The sequence below is a fragment of the Falco naumanni genome, chromosome 6 (genome assembly GCF_017639655.2).
Source record: "Falco naumanni isolate bFalNau1 chromosome 6, bFalNau1.pat, whole genome shotgun sequence".
In the NCBI taxonomy this organism is placed as follows: domain Eukaryota; kingdom Metazoa; phylum Chordata; class Aves; order Falconiformes; family Falconidae; genus Falco; species Falco naumanni.
The window spans coordinates 61722778-61745254 of record NC_054059.1 but is presented as its reverse complement, the minus strand read 5'-3'; the positions used below and the strand labels follow the sequence as shown (position 1 = coordinate 61745254).

General features: G+C 44.0%; 1 protein-coding gene across 1 annotated transcript in view; it reads left to right on the top strand.

Annotated features, from left to right (window-relative positions):
- The window catches only part of DCBLD1 (discoidin, CUB and LCCL domain containing 1), a 49675-nt gene extending 30778 nt beyond the window's left edge, over positions 1-18897 (top strand). The window contains exons 7-15 of the mRNA XM_040598672.1: positions 4133-4173; positions 5451-5666; positions 6390-6520; positions 8335-8482; positions 8572-8688; positions 10616-10706; positions 11754-11803; positions 13356-13475; positions 16525-18897. Coding sequence (XP_040454606.1) covers positions 4133-4173; positions 5451-5666; positions 6390-6520; positions 8335-8482; positions 8572-8688; positions 10616-10706; positions 11754-11803; positions 13356-13475; positions 16525-17042 — 1432 coding nt within the window. The 3' untranslated portion in view covers positions 17043-18897. The remainder of the gene's footprint in view (positions 1-4132; positions 4174-5450; positions 5667-6389; positions 6521-8334; positions 8483-8571; positions 8689-10615; positions 10707-11753; positions 11804-13355; positions 13476-16524) is intronic.
- Positions 18898-22477: the final 3580 nt, after the last annotated feature.

Here is a 22477-nt window from a genome sequence, read left to right as displayed (position 1 = left end):
GCCTCTGTCATTCCTGTTGGTTTATACTTTTTAATTTTCAAACGTTATCTGGTTTTTCATGAGGCTTTTTTTTTTTTTTGTAGGGAGGGAAATCTCCTGAGTCCCATAGCCTACAAGAGCTAAGGGAACATGTCTTTTTTATACTTTTTTCCTGTTTTCCCCATGATTTCCCTACACCCTTCTGACAATTTTAGAATCATGGTTTCATTCATGGAAAAAAAAGAACCGCTTTCATTTGGTCTGTTGCTGTGCTTAAACTTCAGCCCAGGTTGAAATGCTTTATATATAACAGCACTGGAGTATACAAAGCTGGGTAACATGTAGACCACTAGCCAAAGGCCTGTAAAGCCTAAGTATTTTCTGTTTTTCTTGAAAGTTAATTGCCAAAGAAATGTAATGTGTAATATAAACTTGTCTCAAGCAAAGCAGGACTGAGACCTCAGCTCAGACACCGAGCCCCTCTGTAAAACAAAAATACAAATTCTTTCCATCACATATGCCAGTTTAGTGCAACCTTGATTTAAATATTTTGTGCCATATCTAAAGATGTAATAGAATGGTTTACATATGTTTGTATGTTCGCAATCCTTGAGAATCCCAGGAGTAACTTAGACAGTAGCACATAAAATGTTACAATGAAAGGCAGCTGGGATTCCCATTTGTATTTTTTTCACAGTACAAGAGCTAGTGGACAATGAATGAAGCATGTAAGACAGTAAATGTACATGTGCTGGGGAAAACCACTGTTTGCATAATTAACCCATCACCTTAATTGCCAAGCATCCTTTTAACGTTGCTATTGACAAAATATCCTATGCATTTCGTGTGAGTAATAGAAATACCCACAGATATGCAAACTTACTTGTATTACATCAAGTGGGAAAATCCCATTTATGTGAAGGAGAGCTGAGACGTGCACTTCCAGGCTGAAGCCAGCCTTTATGACTTGGGTTTAGCCCGTTTAATGTGAGGCCCCTGAGAGAGCATTCTAACGAGAAGCGCAGCCCCCTTAGCTCTCCTGCATACCGAGGCAGACAGAGGCACTTCTCCAGCATGATGTACATCCTGAAGGAACTGAATTGCCCCAAGGAGACAACTTGGGCTTTCTACAGTTGATACAGGGAACCATAGGTAAATGGGCTCATACTGGGTCGGATGCCTGGAAACTAGATGGCATGGACTTTGAGAAAAATGGGACCATGAGCGCAGCACTTCCCAGGATGCTTCTGCTGCTCCTGGCAGCTGGGACAATCCCAGGAGCAGATGAACTGCTGGTGTGAGCCCGTTATCCCAGGAGAAGGAATTTGGAGGATGCAGGGAAATCAGTCCTTTTATTTCAAAACATGAAAAAGTGTTCCTAGAAACAGTGGGCCTGTTTACTAAGCAAATGAACCAATGCATTTCATGTTTTTAAAAAGGCTTTTAGAAGAGGTATTTCCAAAGCTGCACGGCTTCCCTGTGCTCGTGGTACATATGTGCTGCAAGAAATTCCTGTGGCACAGCCAGTGCCAGCGATAAAAAATTGGTGCTTGGACAGCAGTGCTTTAAGAGCTTTTTAGATGCCCTTAAATAAAAGCTTACTCAAGTTTTTAAAATATCCTTTATAGCAGATTTTAGTACTAAAAATTTAAATTATTTAGTGACTTGAGCTGAAATTGACCTCATCAGAAGCTGCTGCTGGAGTGCATCGAGCTGTTCAATACCTGCTTTGTGACAGGGGAGCTATGGCTCACTTGCCAGCCCGCAAGAGCTGACCTTGGCCTCCCAGACTCCGTTTTTCAGTGCACGTGTGACACTCCAGCATCTGTGAGGTTTTCAGTTCTCATGATCCATGCGTGGACCTGCACCTGCAAATCCTATAATGAAGATCAAGTGGCTGGATTTATTGGGCAGTTCTGATATCCCAGTACAAACGGAGGGGAGGGGGGTAACTTTGTAATGTGCCCTGGGCTGTGTCTGTACATCTGTGCACGTGAAATCATTTGTCTTTGAAAATGTGAGAAATGGCATGCTCATGAATTGTGAAAGATGAAATTCAGGGTTAACCTGCACTGCTTGTAAAAAGCTTGCTTGAGGCTGACTCTGGGGGGAAAAAAATATTTGTTGCTAACAGAAATTTATTATGGGAAGCAGCATCCATTTTTTGCAGAGCTGCTGGCACAGGTCTCCCATGCAGTCCTGCCACTGGTACTGTTGGTGAGGCAGGATCCTGAAGGTTGTCAGAAAAATGAGGCGCATGGGGCAATACCACCCCTTAAAGGACAAAGTGAAATTTGTGTGACAAATGCCACCTGTCACATTAGGAAGCTGATGAATTACCACTTACTGAATTAGTTTGTCCTCTTCGGTGACTTACAGAATTACAGCAGAAATGTTTCAGTTTGATTTCATAGCTTCATAGACCTTAGAAATGCTGACCTCCTCCCTTTCTTTGCTAAAATTGTAGCCCTCTATTTGAAAGGAATCTGGGTGACTTTTTTATTACAGAGCTTTATCTCATAAATGAGTATTTGAGGAGTGCTGTGATTTCTGTTTTGTGTAGGTTTTACTGATCACGTTAGGTGTTTATTTTCTTCTTTTCTCTTGAAACAGATTGCTTTGCTTCACTAAGGAAGAAAAAATTGGTTTGGCTGTAATGTCAAACTGGTTTGAAAAGAGCAGAGTGCATCTGATCGCCCCTGAGGGTTGCCTGGGGGGAAGATGTGGGAGGCAGGGCTTGAGTATCTCCTTCTAGCTACACTACCGCCTACATGTCCAAATAAATCAGCTCCCTCCCAGTGCCCTCAGTCGTCTCTGAAGGGCTTCGTTTGCCTGTAGTCATTAGTTTTCCCTCAGTGACAAAAAGAGGCAGTGTTTTTATTGACCTTGACGTGGGACCACTTTCCTATTCCCTGTTTGCAGCGCTCTCAAAACATACAGCTGTGTGCATGGCTGTTAGCCCACAGACGGTACCTGGGGGGAAATTTTCCTGGCCAACAACAAAGGGCAGCCCAAAAGGGAGCTGTCTTGATGCTTAAGTGCAGAAGTTGTTTTACTGCTCAGTCACACTGGCCAAGGCTTTTCAAAGGGGCAAGTGATGCATGCAGCTAATTGAAGCGATGTTGAAGGGGTCAGATTTTCAAGAAATCCAAACTAATTTCACATTAAAACCTGGGCTTTTATTTTTAATAGGCAACCAGTCAGAGTCATCAGTTCTGGAATGAAACCTCAGGGGCATCTCGTGGGGAATCAGAAAGCAGCTCCATGGGAGGCCAAGGAAAGCTCAGCTTTCCCTTACAGTGGTGATTTTATCTTGCCTTGCATCGTGCAGGGTTGTATGGAGCGGCCCAAGAAATGCTTTTTCTCCTGAACCAAAGCAGGCCGTGTCAGAAGGAGGAAGAAAAGGGGAGCCGTAGATGTTCTCCCATTAATGAAGCAAAAAGAACCATTCCTGATGGGAGCTGTTGGTTGTGGTTATAACAGAACTGATTCCCATCTGTGTTAAAACAAGGAGTAGTTTTTATTTGGTCTGATATACCTGTAGCCCTGGTAGGAATGGCCAGAGCTGGCATTGTTTAGTCACCATCAAGCAACTGTTAACTCTTTCACAGTGCTTGAGACTGGATTTGCTTCACACTAGATGTGGGCTTAGACTAATAGAAAGTCACTGGTTTTGGTGACATTGTTCTCATTGAAGGTACTGTTGGTGACAGGAGACCTGGGCACGGCGCTAGAGCCGCGCACCACTGGGGGCTCCAGGCTCCAGGGGTTCGCTTTCCCAATCCTGGCTCTTTTGAACGCTCTTCTGTTGCTGGCCAGAGGAGCAGAAGGGGAAAGCATTCCCACAGCAGTACAGGGCCCATGCAGAGGAGAAAAGCAGAAGCATGTGGTGAGAGTTGCGGGCTGATGCGACGGGGAGGCAGTTTAAAGCATAGCACATGCTCCAAACTATTAACGAGCTGATCTGGGTTCGGTCACGGTGAGAGATGCGCAGGAGTGCTCTCACTGGGGTCAGTAACCAACCAGCCAGCCAGCGCAGCGAGCAGCTATCCGGCCAGAGATTTTGCTAGATAGACAGTGGTTCTGCAACTGCACCTCGGCATTCCCGTGGCCACCTCCCGAAAGGCTCAATTACCCTTTTCTTTTCTTGCAGTGGTTCGCTGTCAGATAAGCGGTTTATATTTACTTCAAATGGTAAGAATAATGGCTTTATTTTTAGCTATCAAAATTTTACCTTTTTATGTAAGTGTTTTCTCTAAAAGTTTTGAAAAGTAATCAGGAGAATGTCAGGCTGTGTCTAGGAAAGATATTTTAGGACAGAAATTTCTTAGAATTGGCAAGTGAATAAAAAAATTGAAGGGATGTGAAGCGAGCTAGAAAGAAGCAGAATAGGAATAGGTCATACGCACATAGACGAGCAACAGAAATAGTATTCTGCTGTTACATTTCTGGTGCCAGCATATGAAAAATGGCAATCAGATAATCCCATTTTTATGTACTTTAGGTGGCAGAAAATGAAAGCAGTTTCTCTTCAGACATTTATAAATTCCATCTTCATTATACAAGAGGAGAACGAAAACATAGGAGGAATGAAAATATATTGACATTGCACTGATACAGAACGAGTTTTTGTTTATGACTTTCCAAGATGCAAAGGCATCTTTAATCTGTCAGGCTGTTCATTTGCATGAAACATAGCAAAGAGGGGGGGGGGGAAATTTTGTGCTTGTTCATTTGAATTATATTTCAGTCATCTGAGATAAAATCATTTACTCTTCCACTGAAAACTGTAGAGCACGTAAAGGCCTTTGAAACTGCCAGGGAATTATTTTTAACTTCATTGAAACCTTATTTCACTGGCCCGTTTTCCGTGAAGAACCTTGATGTGCAGAAATTTTGTGGGTTCTTTGGTGGAGTTTGTAATACTTACCTGCAGCTATTATCTTCATGATATCACCTCTTGGCAGCAGCATCAAGGAGCTACTCTAATGAGTAACTTTTCTAGCCCTAATTGCAGGTGAGAATCATGCAATATTTACAGTAAAGTGTTCCCTTCAGTACAGTGCCTTCATCTGAGAAATGTTTTGTACAGCAAAATTAGTTAATGCCAATCTCAAAACATTAAAATTTTCCTTCTGAAACATAATATTAAAATATAAGAAATCTTAACAGGAATGAGACAAAACTGCAGAGATTAAAAATGGCAAAAATAGCAGATGTAGTCGGAAGGTGTCGTGTACGTAGGAGTTAAACTGGTAAAGGAGAGGGACCGCAGCGCTCTGGTACTGGATCATCCACTACGAATTGACTGGCAAACACTACAGCTAACGGAGAGCATCAGGCTAGCACTAGATTAAGCAACATCTGACTTTGCTGTTGTGGGTGGTCTTCATATGTTGCTAGCCTAATATAAAAATACGCTGTGAAAACGCGAAATAACTCCTTCTGCCTGTCTGTGTGGGGACTCCTAGGCTGCAACAAATCTCTCAGTCTAGAAGATGGATTCCTCTCCAAGAGCCAGGTTACTGCATCTTCCTACTGGGAGGAGACCAACGAATTTGGGCAACTTTTCCAGTGGTCTCCCAGCAAGGCTTGGCTTCAAGTCCCAGGATTAGCTTGGGCCTCTAACCACAGCAGCAATCGTGAATGGTTGGAGATAGACCTGGGAGAGAAGAAGAGAATAACAGGTATGTCACTGGTCATCAGCAGCTGGGTTTTCAGCTGGAGAAGAAACTGAATGCAGCTGAAAAGCTAATAATGCTCTAATACAGTGTTTCTTTTGTTGAATGTAATCAAATGGTCTGCACTGAGGACTATTATTTTCCTATTTAAAAAGCCATGGCTATTTACAGGACTGGTCTTCCTATAGGGATACAGGATTGAACTCAACTGTCACATATGCCTGATCTGTAAACATGCTGTTAGGCTCAGAACAAAATACTTACACAGGAACCAGTAGAGTCTGGATGGATGGTAAATGACTGCTTAAGATCTGTTAATGGTGCAGTTCTGGAATCAGTAAGAAACAGTAAAGTCATAGCCTTTGAAACTGGCCCAGGTGAAAGAAATTCCCATTTCCAACTCCTGGTTTATTTGTAAAAATGTAAATTACAGTTGCTACTAGAGATATAAAGACTGCTGTTATGGATCATAATATCAAAAAGCAATTACTAGTTCTAGAGTCATTAATTTGGGCTCCATTCAAAATTCCATTGCTTTAAAGTCATAATTTAAAACTGATACCCATTCTTCACCCAACTTTTAAACTCAGTTCCAACATAGCTTGAAAAGTAAATTAAGACTGAATGCAAAGTTCTCCCAATTGTTTTGGTTTCTGTGTTTGCATTTGAAATTGTTCCTTTATAACAGACACCTAAAAAATGAAAATTTATTTTGCATTTTGTTGAAAGGGATTAAGACTACTGGTTCTGGATCCACAACACTGAATTTGAACTTTTACGTAAAGACATTTACAATGAACTACAGAAATAACAACTCGAAATGGAGAACTTACAAAGGGATTCTGAGCAATGAAGAAAAGGTAAGGGTAAGTGGGAGGGACAGGAAAATGCAGAGCAATAATGTGTATGCCGCCTTGACTTTGAAAGGCAGGCGTTCGCTGTCAGGAAAGATCAGGAGTTTCAGACTTGTCTAGACTTGGGTTGTCTTTGCCAGTGTAATTTACGGCCATGGAGTAGATAGTGAGCTTGTTGAAACAAGGAAGCTATCCAAGTTGTGAGACACACGCAGGGAGGCATGTGTATATCTGTACCTTCTTTTAAAAGAACAGTGTAATTAAAGCTGTACAACAGGCTGTTCGGGCAAGTCTTCAGCTCAGCATTTGCCTGCACTAGGGACACCGTACCCGTACAGAAGCAGTGGTCAGTACAGCACCAGCAAAGCTGAGATTCGGCTTCAGATGCACCGGGATGGTCAACCCATCCCCCACAAGCAAAACAACCGACTGGGGTAAAAGCAGAGGGCTGCTGGTGGGGCTGTACCCTCACACCCAGCCTCTGTCTGGCCGCCCTACAGTCACCAGGAGCTGCACTGCTCTCTGTCCTCGCTGGTGGGGCCCTTGTGACACAAGTGGGCACACAGCCTACATCTGCTAGGAGTTGGTGTAAGTGAACTTAACGTAACTGCTCTTACACCAAAATACCTCTCCACACAACAGCTTTCACAGGCTCTGAGTGACTTTAAGAATGAACAGATAAAAGCAGCACAACTAGTTTCTGCAGACAAAGGATGTGCTACACAGGTTTGTCTGATAACGTTTTCCCCAGAAAACCTCCTGTTTCCTTTCAAACAAAAAAAAACCCCAAATGCAAAATCCCCCCTCCCTGCCACCACAGGGTTCAAAGTCAGACCTTCACTCATCATTTCAGCTTGCCTCAGGATAATGCTCTACTTTGTCCTCAGTCCTGATGGCAGCTTTTAAAAACTTGGTAGAGTTGTGGAGAGATTTCCTACTAGCTCTGATTTTCTTAGCTTATATGACAAGGAATTTCACTGCGCAACATCAACTGGTTTAATATTTTTAACTGTTGAACTGAGGCGGTGTTGACCCAAAAAGTGACAAATCAACGTGGCTGAACTGTGAAGGCCAGCCATTAAAAATCTGCAGGTTTTCAGATTTCTACAATGACTTGTTATATACAAATAATCTTATGGAAGTATTGTATATGATCTTAGTTTCAGCTAAGGTGCGTGACAAAACCTGTCCCATCAGAACCCCATGTGCCTGCCATTTTATCTAAGATAATGCTGAGCTCACTTCCCTATCTCATCAGGCTTTTAAGTTTTCCTAGGTCACGCAAAAGCACCTCCAAGAACTAATTTTGCAAGGACTACTGCTCTGCACGTGGGCTTAGCTGATTCTGGAAAATCCTGTGTAAGTGGAGGGAAAAGGAGACACAACTACATAGTTTAATAGTCGCTCTTCAAGCTTGATACAGGAAGATGACCATTTTACTAAGATGTCTAGAAATATTTCACTTCATTTTTTTCTTTTTACATTTTTATCCCCTGTTGCCCAAGTAAGGGTGCTGCAGTGCTATTAAATAAAAAATGATTGCATTATACCAGCATGCATTAACTAGAAATTACACAGAATTGAAACAGAGTGATAGCCTTTCTTCTCAGAGCTAACAGAAAAATGCAATCATCTGTCAGAACGAAAAAAAAAATATTTCTTTCCAGAACTCTCAATTCCAAAAATCTTGTGGCTGTATCTCGGATTTTCAATATATTAATTTTAGGATAATGGAAAATCTTTGAAGTCAGATGTCAGGAGCACTTTGAAGAAAGAGACTTTTAAAACAGAGCAAACAATGTGCTTACGTTTTGTTGCAGGTATTCCAAGGCAACTCCAACTCTGGTGACGTAGTACGGAATAACTTCATCCCTCCAATAGTGGCCCGTTACGTGCGAATTATCCCTCAAACTTGGAACCAAAGAATAGCACTGAAGCTTGAGCTGATGGGTTGTCGAATAATGCAAGGTATGGGGTAAGCAGCGCTCCCCAGGCATGGTGCCTCCAAATCCCCCTGTGCTACCACAGTGCCACTGATGCCCCCTTCTCTTTTGCAGCTAATAGTTCGTTTACGCATTCAATGTGGCAGAAACCAAGTCAGAGCACAGAAACCTCCCTCGGAAAAGAAGACAGGACTGTTACGGAGCCCATCCCGTCAGAAGAAACTAACTTGGGTAACACTACCTAGCCCTGCATTTTCAGTGGGATCATCATGTCTTCAGCCCAGCCTGGGTGAACTTAAACTTTCTTCACAAATCAAAACTTTTAATTTTTCTTTCAGACTCTATTAAAGGTTAATGACAGGGAGAAGAGGGAGGTTGGTTTTGCCTTAAGGCACAGAAAGAGCTTGAAAGCCTTAATTTTCCTTGATGTGTGAAACATCAGGGTTCGGTTTCCCTGTCATATTGGCATGTTTGCTATGCTTGGCAGGTGGCTCAAGGGACTATACCGAACACTCGTCAGCATTTTCTGGAGGAGCTTTTCCTCACGCTCTTCCTTTATTGTATAATTTTGGTAGTACGTGAGGCAGTAGTCTCACAAAAATGTTACTGGAGGGGGTCTAGCGGAGGGCTATGAACATTGTTGGGGGACTGGAGCGTTCCCCTTATGAGAAAAGGCTGAGAGAGCTGGGGCTGTTTAGCCTGGAGAAGTCTGGGAGGGGATCTACATCTACATCTATAAATATCTACAGGGCGAGTGTCAAGAGGACACACAAAAGTGCCAGGCTCTTTTCAGTGGTGCCCAGTGACAGGGCAAGGGGCAACAGGCACAAACTGCAGCACAGAAAGTTCCATCTGAATATGAGCAAAAACATCTTTACTCTGAGGGTGGCAGAGCCCTGGGACAGGCTGCCCAGAGAGGCTGTGGGGTCTCCTTCTCTGGAGACATTCAAAACCTGCCTGGATACAACTCTGTGCCACCTGCTCTGGGAGAACCTGCCTCAGCAGGGGGTTGGACTAGATGGTTCCCAGCGGTTCCTTCCAACACCAGCCGTTCTGCGATTCTCTCTATGCAGCCATGACTCCTCCCAGAGCAGGTCACTAGCTCTAAGCAGCATACAGTAGTGCATGTAATTAAACACTTTTCCATAATGCCTGTGTTCATGGGGGCTCAGACAACCTTGATTTGCATACTTCTCCCTGAATTTGCAGTCTTCATCCTTTACTGTTGTGGAGCTAAATCTTTAGATCTTAAAAAGCAAACAAACAAAATTTGTTGCTTATACTGACTGTTTGGTGGACCCGTAGCCGGGCAGGAATTACCACACCCACTACACCAAACACTGCTACCCATAAACGTAACTGATAGCTGTAGAAATGTCTCTTTAAAAAAACCTGGTTGTAAGAAGCAATCACTGTAAGAACAAAAGCTCTTCTGAAACTGCATTGCTTTTGCCAAGAGCAAGCTCAGTTCATCTGTGCGGCAGTATGGTGAATTGTATCCACATTCACTGAAAATTAAATCCACTGAGATTTCATCTGCTAAATTGTAAATACCCTGTGGACACATGTACCACCTTATTCTCACAGACTGGTGTTTGTTAGAATAGTGAACGGTGCACTCCTGACACAAGAGCCACCCCACTGCTAATTTTCTAATCCCTGCTCTAAACCATGTTGTGTTAGAATTTAACAGAGGCTAAACAGGTTTTTCCCTAGCACCATTCCTGGAAATTTTTGAACTACTTTGACTGAAGTGTTTCAACCAGTTCAACATGAGCCAGATACTTGGCATGTAAAATTGCAGCCTCATTTGGCATTTTTATAAGCAACTGAAAACAGAGTGTAAGTGGCTTTGTAAAAGTTACCTAAGTGTGTAATAAGACAGAACTGCTCTTTGTAAGGACACATTTAGGTGTTAAGTGTAGGAGAAAGTATATTTAACTCTTGTCTCAACACTGTTCCACATAGGTGCATGGCTGCCAAGTATGGCTGAGGAGTGGTCTTGCAGTTCTATAGTTTTACATTTTCATGCTCTCCTGCAAGGAGCATTCCTGCAAGATTATCTGCCTTTTGCTGTATTCTCTGTAGTAAAAATTACCAACCTCAGAGTAATTTGCCTTTTAAACTTTCATCCTTTTCTTTTTTTCCCCTCGTGCAGGCTTAAAGCTTACAGCTATAATTGTCCCTGTCCTCATCGTGCTGTGTCTGTTCCTGTTCTCTGGAATCTGTATCTGTGCAGCCCTACGCAGGTAAGATACCGGCTCTTGTCATAGGAGGCATTTGTGACTACCTAGCTAGCACATCCAACTACGTGCCCTCTTTCCAGACCCTCTTTACCAGGGAGCTGGAAATTGATCCTGTTTGACAGTCTGCCTTTTAAGCAGAACTCATGTCGTGTCTCTGAAAATTGTATTTCTTACTGTACATCTATCTACCCTAGTCAGACAAAAACAAAGGCAAAGCAGGTCAGAACTGCACGCTGCAATTTACAGTCCGATGTAACCAGCTGTTCTCTTCAACCTACATATACCCACAAATACTAAGGTATAAAGCCATCAAGATGAAATAGTTTCCATACCAAAGCCAACTAAAAATTCACTGAAGGGAGGATTTGAGCTATCTATCTGGATCATTTTCTTTTATTTCCTTCCTGTTGTGTTTCTTCTTCCCAGTCCCTTAAGTCACAGCACTTAACTTAGTGGGCTGAAAGCAGAGCCTAGCTGTAAGGAGTTGCACACGTATGCTGGTAAGCAGCTAAAAGTAAGCCCCTTCATTTCACACGTCAGAGGACGTGCAGAAGCCCTGCTAACTGTGATTCCTGCTACATGTTCAGTCATGAACCTGCACTTGCATGTAGAGCTGGGAAATGCTTCTGTCAGCAGATGAGGATCTGGAAGTGTAAGCAATGCTATGGTGATGTTGCTTCATCACTGGTGGTACCCAGCTCTGCCCTGGATACCTAGAAAATCTATATAAACTAGCCAAAGAATTCAGAAGAGCAGACCCGAAACATAACCTGGAGTGACACATATAGGCATGGATACATCAAATCAATGAGTGCCAGACCCAAGAAATCTGAACACCATCACTCAAAACTTGCATATAGATGGGGAAAAAATGAAATGTCAAAATGCTGGTTTGCATGCCTTACGTTCTAGTAGACACCAGCCTGCAGGAACTCGGAGTGAAGCATTGTCCTCAGCTGCTAACCACAAAGGCTGTCTCTGCTGGAACTAAGGTATAAAGCTGAAATGGTGTAAGTGCAGATGTTTATAAACGCTGTCCTCTCCTCTCAGGCGAGAAGCCAAAGGACTTCCTTATGGATTATCCAGTGCTCAGAAATCAGGTTAGTGGAGAATCACGCACTTTGTCCTCTCCTGTCTGTTGGGCCAGTGGGAAGGGGTTGTCCAACTAAGCATGAAACGCATATGAAATAGCATGCACATTTCCTGGTTCAAATTCACCTCTTCATACCAGGGAAACAGCAAACGGTAGTGCCACTTGTGTCATTCTAGTACAGTGCCCTGAGAAACAATATAATTTGGTTTCTATGACAGAAAGGCAATTAGCAAAAGATCTATTATACAGAGTGCATAAATTAGCATGTAAGAGTGCTCCCAGGTGCCCTCCTTTTCCTTCCCTCCTCTAAAATACCTATTTTGCAGAAAATTGCTGCTTTTCTTTCCTTTTCCCCACAGCAGAGGGGATTGCTTTTCTCTAAGAGAGCAAGGGCTAATAACTTTTTATGGCTTTAATATTTTCATCTTGCTTCCCTCCCCGGTTGGGACTATATTTATAAAGCCTAACAATACCAAATTGTACTTCATGTGTAAAATCAGAATAGGGGATTGGCTTGAGGGCTCTGTTTAGGAGATGCCTGCAAAATCCCGGTGAAGGGTATTCTTTGTCTTGCTCAGTAATGCTTTCTCCCATCATCTTGGAAGTTAGGGTTTAGCTGTATTTCCTGGCCAGCCAACTCTGTACAGGAATATCCTTCTGAATCTTGACTTTTTGTAAAAAAAGAAACCACTAAGCAATTCACATGTCTCTTGACAAGTGCCTTGCAATAGCTCGGCTCCGAAATTTCATCCCTCGGCAGGTGCTGACGTCAGTGAAAGGAATGCTGTTACCCACTGCAGCTCACCCTCATTAGAAAATTAATTTGTACTTAACATCATATTTGCTAATATGATTTTTCAAGGTCACATCATAATCCTTTCTCACTTGCTAATGAGGACAAATCCCAAGAAATTGGAGACAGCCTCTTACCCAGTTAGTTCATTTGTTGTGTGTGTGTGCTGCGTAAATCAAGCTCCTCCTTAAGCCCTCGTGAACCAGGCTGGGGACTTGGAAAGCTGGGAGCTGAACCCACCTCTCTGCAGACCTCCTGTTGTGGGCTCCAGGCAAATGCCTGACACTGTGGATTTTTTCTCTTCAGTCTCACAAGGATGTCGTGAGAACAAATTAATTGATGAGTGCAGGTGCTCAGGTATCAAGAAATGGAAGCCATACTACTCTGGTGAAAAAAAGATATTTTAAGCATTATTTTTGCCACAGAAGCAATGGCAAAGCAGGTAACTGATTTAAAGTTGGTATTTTACTGATATACTTTGTTAAGGCATCAGTGCAGGCACCTACAGAGTTTGAGCCCTTCTGGCCAAGAAAATTCTCTATAAAGTTTTGTTTTCACTTGGAAATCCCAGTTGGTGATTCACTTTTTCCCTTTCACCCTCCAAAATTAGGGGGCTTTTTTTACAAACAGCATGTTTTAGTCTTGCTTTTTAACTACTTTAATATAGTTATAACGAGTACACCAAAACCTAAGCTTTCTGGTCAGTCTTCTGATTGTAAGCATTTAACTTGCTGATAAGCCTTCTATTTTTATTTCTTTATCATAGGTTGTTGGAAACACATCAAGCAGCCCTTCACCAGACATCAGTCAACAGAATTTACCATTAGCTATAATAATGAGAAGGAGACACCACAAAAACTAGATCTGGTCACCAGTGACATGGCAGGTAACAATTGCTCCTGCTGCCACGCATTCGTTTCGCTCTGCATGCCGAGCAGGTAACGGGGAGAGGGATGGACCAGCAATGTTACAGGCTCCAGCTCTCATGCAAGCTGAGACCCAGGAACAGATTTATCTGTGTTCATCCCAGATGTTACAGTGAAGCAGCTAAATGTATTAGGAGTAAAAACGACTACTGTTTTGGAAACTTTTTCATGGAGTTGTGGGCAAAGAGTTCCTGACTCTGAAATAGTTACAGCTGAAGGTAACCGTGGAAGGCGTTCAGGTATGGATGTAGTGCAAGAACGTGCCTAGAACAGTATAGTTTGCTTTTGCTGACTTAATTTTTGTGTTTCAGTACAAAACACAAATGTTTCTGGAAATGGAACAAAATATATAATGCCCCTTGCTGCTGAGCAAATAGAAGAATTACTTAGTTGGTTTGTGGTGGGATTTCATGCCCAGCTGGAAGTTGTGCTGAGATCCCTGTGCAGCTTTCCTGAACTATTTCAGAGATGAGGCCCACTGAAGTGGAAGCAGGTAGGTGAGAGAGAAGGAAAAAAAACTGTGCTACCTTGGCTCCAGGTGTTTGGATAGAGCAAACCCCCACATCAGTACTATTTGCATCCCAAAGGGATGATGTTTTAATTCATCCTCTTAGCACATCTTACCCCTGCCTAGTCTAGTCTGTCTGGAAAGGCTAGCAAGACCAGCCATTTCATGGGATCAGTGATCAACAGTCTTCCAGAAAGATTTAATTTGCTGTTTCCAGCTTCTAGACTTCAGAAATACCTTAGAATTTCTCCAATGCATTTGGCAGAGAAATTAAAAAACAAATGGATGGTTACTTGTCATGGTTTAAGCCCAGCCAGCAATTAAGCACCACACAGCTGGCTTGCTCACTCCCCCACAGTGGGATGGAAAGAACTGGAAATGTAAAAGTGAGAAAACCCATGAGTTGAGGTAAAGACAGTTTAATAGGTAAAGCAAAAGCTGCGCACGTAAGCAGAGCAAAACAAGGAATTCATTTTTGCCACTTCCCATCGTCAGGCAGGTGTTCAGCCATCCCCAGGAAAGCAGGGCTCCATCATGTGTAATAGTTACTTGGGAAGACAAATGCCATCACTCCAAACGTACCCCCTCCTTCCTTCCTCCCCCAGCTTTTATTGCTGAGCATGACATCATATGGTATGGCATTTGGTCAGTGTGGGTCAGCTGTCCCAGACGTGTCCCCTCCCAGCTCCTTGTTGCCCCCCCCAGCCTGCTCTCTGGTGGGGTGGAGCAGAAAAGGCCTTGGCTCAGTGCAAGCACTGCTGGGCAATAACTAAACCATCCCTGAATTATCAATGCTGCTTCCAGCACAAATCCAAAACAAGCCCCATACTAGCTGCTATGATGAAAATTAACTCTAGCCCAGCCCAAACCAGCACATTACTGTAATTCCATACAGTGCTACCCTGGATATCTTTGAAAGATGGTTTCAGTCCTTTACAGAAACTTCCAATGTAAATATGCAGAGACCTATAGAGCAGTTTTATTTCAGGAAGGAAAGGGAGTGAATGAAGGTTGCTCACAAGTCATGGTTGTCTGGTTGTCTGGCTCCCTGGCCATGTCTGGGGAGCCTCTGCTCTCTCTCCATCCTCCCCTCCTGCCACACTCATGGGAAGTCTTAACTCTCAGCCTGGCCAGGCAGCTCCCCAGCCTCAGCATTTCATCTACAGTCCCCTTAGAAATAAGAAACATCAAATAAAAATGTATATGCAGCCCAGAAATGTGCCATTTAATAATGTAATTGCAGAGAGCATGCAACTTGCGTAGAGGTTGACGTGCTGCTTGAGATTCCCTCCCTTTGAATCCCCAGCTGCCTGCTGGTTCCCAAAGGCAGCCAGGAGCAAGTTGAGATGCTTCATCTTGAGCACAGGAGATTGCTGGGGATGGCGGCAGCGATGCTGGGGAGAGCTGCACCACTTAGTGAAATATCATAACACCTTCACCCTACATGCTGAAGTTTGGGAGGTAGCCAGGAACTGCCAAAAAAATTCACAGGACATATGGAATCGAATCCGACGCTCATGTCAGATGAACCACGATGCCAGAAAAGAAACTGAGCTAACTTCTTCACGCCTGCGTCAAAACATGATACTTTAGCAGTGTCATTTACTAGAGCTGTTCAGGCCACTGTATGTATCCGTAAGAGATTGTCACTAGCACCAAAGCGAGAAAGTTAAGAACACTGAATTTTCGCATAATAGTTTTACTGGATTTTTTTAAAACCCTTTTAGTCCAGATCTGCTTACACGGCAGCCTGGCATCTGCCTCGACTAGAGGTGCAAACATGGGCTTCTTGAGGCCACATTTTCTCCATGTTCCTGCCCTGGCCCTTTGCCCATCCCCAGCTCTGTCCCTGCTGTCCCCCCTTGACTGGGGTGACTGCCCCGTCCCTCCAGCAGCGCTGGTGCTGCTTCTCCTCCCACAGTTGATCCCTTTTTGTGCGCCTGCAGCAGTGCTGAGCTGGCTTAGCGCCTTTCACACTTCCCTTGACTTTCTTGGCTGCCGTTCCACCTAACTTCATCCTTCTTGTCAGTCATTTACTGTGAGATGCCTTTTAAATAAAGCCGGCACTTGGTCAGGCTCGTTTAAGAATCCTGCGGGCATTTTAATTATTCCTAAAGCAGAACACTTGTTTTGGAGAACAGCTTGTTTGTGGATCTTCATGCAATGTCCTTTGTCTGGTTTGTTGCTAATATTTTGTTGACTTCTCTCTTTTTTTCAGGGCTTTGGAGTACACTCCAGAATTTATTTGGATGGGTAGGTGGGGAAAGGCAGGCAGGGAGTAGGAAAAGGGATGGCAGATTGGAGCTCCTTGGTGGAAGATCTTTTGCCACATTCTGCAACAGGACCAGCGTTGGGGAAAGGCTATCTCACATTCCTGATAACCATGTTTGATACAATAGCAGAGTCATTTTTCAATGTAAAATACCTATCTATGCATAAGTGTTATATACTTAAAATCACCGATCTGTGCCTTACTCTGAGCAGTTCATGTTTCCTTTTAGATTATCAGCAGCCTCTCATGATTGGGACTGGGACGGTAACACGGAAAGGATCTACTTTTCGGCCCATGGACGCCAAAGATGAGGGAAGAAGGGGGAGTTCAGAGCTTGAAAATCACTATCACTGTCCGCACAGAGCTAACCGGCACGAATATGCTCTGCCCCTGGCCAGCCAAGAGCCCGAATACGCCACCCCCATCATAGAGCGGCACATAGCAAGAGAAAATAATTTCTCCTCTGAGAACGGCTACAATGTACCTGTTGTCTCATCTCAGAAACACTCCCTTTCTGCCGGCAGCTTCTCTAGTTCCTGTAAGACCGACAGCAGGAACGGAGACTATCAGACACCCCAGAGTGTCATAAACTATGACAAACCCAAAGTTAACGGTGTTCTGACCTCTGTGAGCTACAGCATGGACTACCAGAAACCTCAGCCCAGTGCCCTCGGAAGCGAGGGTTACTCAACGCCCAGAGACTGCCTAAAGCCCATAAGCCAGACCGCAATGACAGCTCTCTTGTGATGTGCCGAGCAGGAGCGATGCGGTGCGCCGGAACGTCACTGCACAGCTTTCTGAAGTGAAAACAGAGTTTGGAGGGACTCTGCTGCGGGAGGCAGAAGGCAAACAAGCCCTGTGTACATAATATTGCAGTCTTGCTGGGTTCTGACATCTGAAGAAAGCATATGCTGTTTATCACTGTTTATAGCAAGAGAGATGTTATCAATGAAGACTGTACATCTTATTTTCTGTAACTGATCTCAGTGCTCTATTTGCAACGTGTGCAATTTGTACATAGCTTTTATTTAAGGAGAATTTCTTAAGTTTCCTTTTCACCTGGGGGATCAAAAGGATTGCAGAAATGCGTATTTAAGAAAAACAGGCCTCCTCCTCCCTCTTTATTTTACCTGCTGTTGTACTGGCAGCTGTAAATGTTGTATCTTATGTTTGTGGTGATTCATCTCCTTTCCTATGATAACTGAAGATAGGGCATCACTGTAGTTCTCACTGGGAGGGTAGAAGAAGTAAAACTATTTGAAACAAACAATGTGCACAAGAGAAGGCAGCTGAGCATTTAAATACCGTGCTCAAAACCCACCTTTTCCCAGCTGCTTTTTTAGCAGCAATTCTTACAAGCTTCAATTTGATCTAGCATATGAGCCGAGCCTGTCTAACTTGCTGTTCATGTTAGAAACAGGTAGAAAGGCTGAAACCAGTTTTGGGTTCAAACCATGGTGATCACCCTGCAGTAGAAAAAAACCAAAAACCAAACCACGAGCCAAACATCTGCCAATCTGGTGGTTTGGGTTTTTTTCAGGAAGTGTGTGTGAAACCAAAATGTGAATTTACGGCTGAGAATTAAATCCCATTCAAGCTCTAGCTGATGCTTTTGCTGCTAAACTATAAGGAAATTTGTTCCTTGGCACAAAGCAGCAAATTTCCTGAATTCTTCATTTTTCCACTAGGTATTTTTCTGGTTTACACGTTTAGTGTAACATTTCTATTTGAAATATTTCAACTAAGTAAAACACAGTGTGGCTTACTGTTGCAGTTAAATTTGCGAGACAGCAGATCAGCACAGTTATTTTCAAATAGTTTTTCTTTTGCAGCTAATGTTACCCTTACTTCTGTTTTTGGACAAACTTGAAGAAGCGTAGGGATGGGTGCAATGTATCGCACAGTAGCTGGCTCCTCTTTCAGCAGAGGTGTCATTGAAGTGAAACAGCTTCTGGTAGCAACTGGGACTGTCCGCTGCCCTTCTACTTGCAGTACTTGAAGAGTCACTTTGAATTTGAAAGCTTATCCTAGAATGTTGAGAAGTGATATGCTTCTGAGAAGGAAGAATGGTGCTATATTTAAAGCACAGGGTTGGGAAATGAGACCAGTAAAACCTGAGCTCTGGGAAGCTATCCGAAGGCCCTCCTTTTCCTTGCCTGTGAGCTGGGGATAATTTGCAAAGGATGCAACAAAGATTTGTGGTCTGTTTGCAAAGTGCTTTCAGATCCTTGGGTGGAAAGTGCTGTCAGAGTCCGGACGTGTTGCAGTGATACTACTCACAAATACTGCTAACTCCAGTGATACCCAACCTTAAGGCAGGCTTTTAGCGGGCTCTTCGCATATGCTTGTTTTGCAACCTCAAGCGGTGCCATTCCCTCACGCTGCCACACTGCGCATGCAATTCCCGTGCAAAGGAGAGTCAAGGTAACCTTGTAGCCTTCCTGTGTTTGCTGTCAATACAGGTTCTGTGAAATGTCTGAAACACCTCAGGTCCTGAAGTGAAACAGCAGCAGCCTGTTTGTTAGACCGAGCTGGGTGGTGTTGTTTACCTTCTGTTGTTTACATGTCTGTGTAAATAAAGAACACTGGTATTTGTAAATCAGTCACACAGGCCTGCTGCTTAACTCAGTGACTTGATTATCGCTGCACGCCCACTCTCATCACATATCCTGCAGGGTGAGAAAGAAGCGTTCCTCACGCCCTGCAGAAGTGCCGGTTGTACTGCTGCAGTTTGCCGGCCCAGTGTGACAGGCTAAAAAAAGATTCTCTCAGTGCCCCATTTAGTCTGGCTTTTCTGTCCGTAAGCTCTAGAGAAGAAGCACCCACGAACAAACATCTGTAAACAACCCTGCTGCTGGATGCATATAATTGAGGAAAGGATGAGGATGCCCTCCTGATGAGCCTGAAACCAATACTCCGCCCACACAGCTAATTAGCCTGACTTACCACTTTACAAACAAGCAGTGTTCGGTAATCAGGGCTACTCCCCACCTAAATAACGCAGCAGTGCAACGGGACAAGGCAACAGATGACATTACTTGTATTATAATAAATTTTTTGCATGCCCTCACCTCGTGCTTTGCACGTCTGCAGCTTGCTACAAGTGTCAAGGGGTTCCTGGTAGCATGTGCCCATTTCTGCTGCCATTCAAACCCATCTTAAGACAGCTGGTTTAGCCCAATGAAAAGTTGGGTCTCAGTTTGCACCTTGCCTTCATCACCACCCCCCAACAAAAAAACCTGCAAAACTGCTAAAAGATGGGTTAAAATGAACCTCCAAGCATCTCCATCCTCCCTGTGTCTTGGTGCTGACAGGGACAGAGGCAGCACCACAGCTCTGTTGCTCACAGCTCAGGGTCACAGCTGTGGTGCTTCATAGTTCACATCTGAGCAAGTGCTGAGGGCAGTTAACACAAAAAGCCTTGGGCTTCTCCACCTCAGCCTGGGAAATGGGAAGTTTTTAGTGACCCCAGCAGCAGATATGCCAGGGAACTTCCTACCTGTGTAGTCCTTCTGTCCCGGTGGTGGTGGTGGGGATACTAAATCCTGGTGTAGGAAGGAAAGGGGACTGCTTGAACCTCCCCAATGGCAGTGCTTATCCTCACGCTCATCCTCTGAATGGCTTCTCGCATACTGGTACACCAAACTCCAGCTTGTCTACATCAGCCTGTTCTCACCATCACAACCAGCTGCAGGTATAACACAGGCAGCCTTATCAGACATCACAGATTTAAAAAAATCTTCCTTGCACAGCGAAGGTTAAAGTGTGCACCATTTTGAGACATTCACATGTTTGAAAGTGCTGTGTTAGCCTGGGTCTCTCCAGTGTCTCTAGAAGCTGGATGAGAACAAGCTCTAACTGTCAATGGGGACTTTCAATAGCATTTCTGTATCAAACTTCTTTCCAGAACAGGCACTCCCAGTAAACTGGAACAGTAAAGCTAAGCCAGAGTTCACATGACGGTTAAATATTAACTGGTCGTAGCAGTAAGGGCCTGCCTGTCCCTGCTGCATTTGACTGCAAGCCTTTGCCAGGAGCAGGGTCACACACTGTAACTGCGCCTGTCTTTGGCCAAGGGAGTCAGCTCTTGAGGTAAGAAAGTGTAAAAGATTATGTACACTACCTACATCTGAAAAGCCTGTGACATCTAAAAAGTGACAGCTTAGCATGTATTTCCAGACAGTGCCTTATATTTTTAAAAAAGCACAAAACAAAACAGCAAACACACAAACCTACAAAACCCAGCTACAACAAAAGTTCCCTAAACACCACAGCAAAAATACAAATGTTCTTTGCTTTCACCTCCTCAGACTGGGAAATAAATAGCAAATTCTTATTTCTTCTGTCAAGTGCTTTCCAACGCTCAATATAATAGCTTTTTTTTTTCCCCTGTCAAGTGTAATCCTGAAAAGTATTTCCCTGTTTCTTTTGGTTGCTAGAGTTTTAACGTCAGATATTAAGCCCTACCTTAGTACCTACCAGAATCTTTCCACCCAACAGGCAACGGATTAAAATTAGCCCTTGACTTGCAGACTGGAATTAGGATTTCCCCAGATTTCCCCATCTCAACAGATGTCGACTCACTCACTCATAGCATCCCCTGCTCTCTTTTACCGTCTTTCTCTGGATCAGGCACTTGGCCCCACCTCCCTCTCCAGACACCATCCACAGGATGGGTTCAATCATCTCTGTAGCCCGCTGGCTGCGGCGGTCTCTGCATAGATGGGGGAAGGCAGGAAAAGCAGCAGGGCCAACCTGCATCCCCTGCATCCGATGGGTATTGTGACCGCTGCCATGTTAGCTTAGCTGTTATGGCTGTGTCTCTAGCACCTGAGGGTTTTTAAATGAGGGGTCCCTGCTTCGTCATTAAAAAAAAAAACCATCCATGAGGTTGGATTCCAGCTATGGGAAGTAGACTGTGAATCCCATGGCTTGTCTGCATTACTGGCACGGCTAAAACCCAGGAAGACTTCCTTCAGACTTCTCCCACTGCCTGCCATTTGGCAGTTCTCCACATCATGGGCAGATTTTAGTGGGCCCCTGTCTGAGGCACAAAATATTCCCTACACAGAGGGGAATGTCAGGCTGTAGGTCCTGTTACGGGGACAGATACCTAACTGTGCTTACCTGTTTGGTGGATCACTATCACTAAAACATGCATGATTTTTTTCCCCCATGGTGCTGGAGACTCCTATCCCCTGCAGACACACGGCAAGGATCGCTGCACCCTCTCCAGTGCAGCTCCACCATCGAGACTCTCTGGACACGTTTCCAGAAGCTGAGCTGCTCCAGGACTCCATTCCATTGCACTGGAGGAAAATGGTCTTGTGGCCATGCAGAAAATTTGAGAAGGCACCAGAGGCCTTTCAGGGCTTGGGAGATCTAACCTGCTTCTGCACCACAGAGCAAAGCAGCTGACCAGTATCACCAAGTGGCAGAGCCCACACCTCTGACCCACACCCACTGCTGAACGAGAGAAGCATTAAGGGAAACCTCCAAGTCAGCTCTGTTGTGACATCCCAAGGAAGCCCCAGTTTTGTATCCACGTAATACAGGTGGCAATCATCTGACATGAGGACTCACTCGCTATTTCTGAGGGTTCTAAAAACCATAGCAAGGAAGCACTATTGCCATAACAAACTACTGTTTACACTAAGCTACACTGACATCCTCTGACCTTGAAACAGTAGTGTTGCATTTCAGCAACACCTTCAAAAATATGCATATAAATTCACCACTGAGGTAGTTAATAAAAACTAAATGAAGTGCAATTATTTGTCTGTGCCTTGGCTTTTGCCAAAGGGAAGGCAAGCAGGTAATTTTTCTCCAGGGCACTCTAATTCAGCCCAGGATGGCAAGTAACAAAAAGCACAAAAATGAACAGAGTTCTGTGACATCTAAGAAAGGAGTCAGTGGTCTCACAGCAGTCCTGGGGGCCGGGCACTCACTGAGAAGTAACCTCGTAGAAATCTATCAGTATGCTTCTGGTCACCCTCTCTCCAAAACCAGGTTAGGTTTGCTCAGCGAGTGGGTGTCTTAAGGGCTCCCCTAGCCTGTAATCAGTCCGGACCCAAGGAATGCCAAGGTTATGTTCTTGCAGTCCTTTTTTCCTTACTATTTTCCATAATAAAAATTCTATACTGCCCTTTTCTTTCCAATGTCACCTACGATGTAAGCTTGTA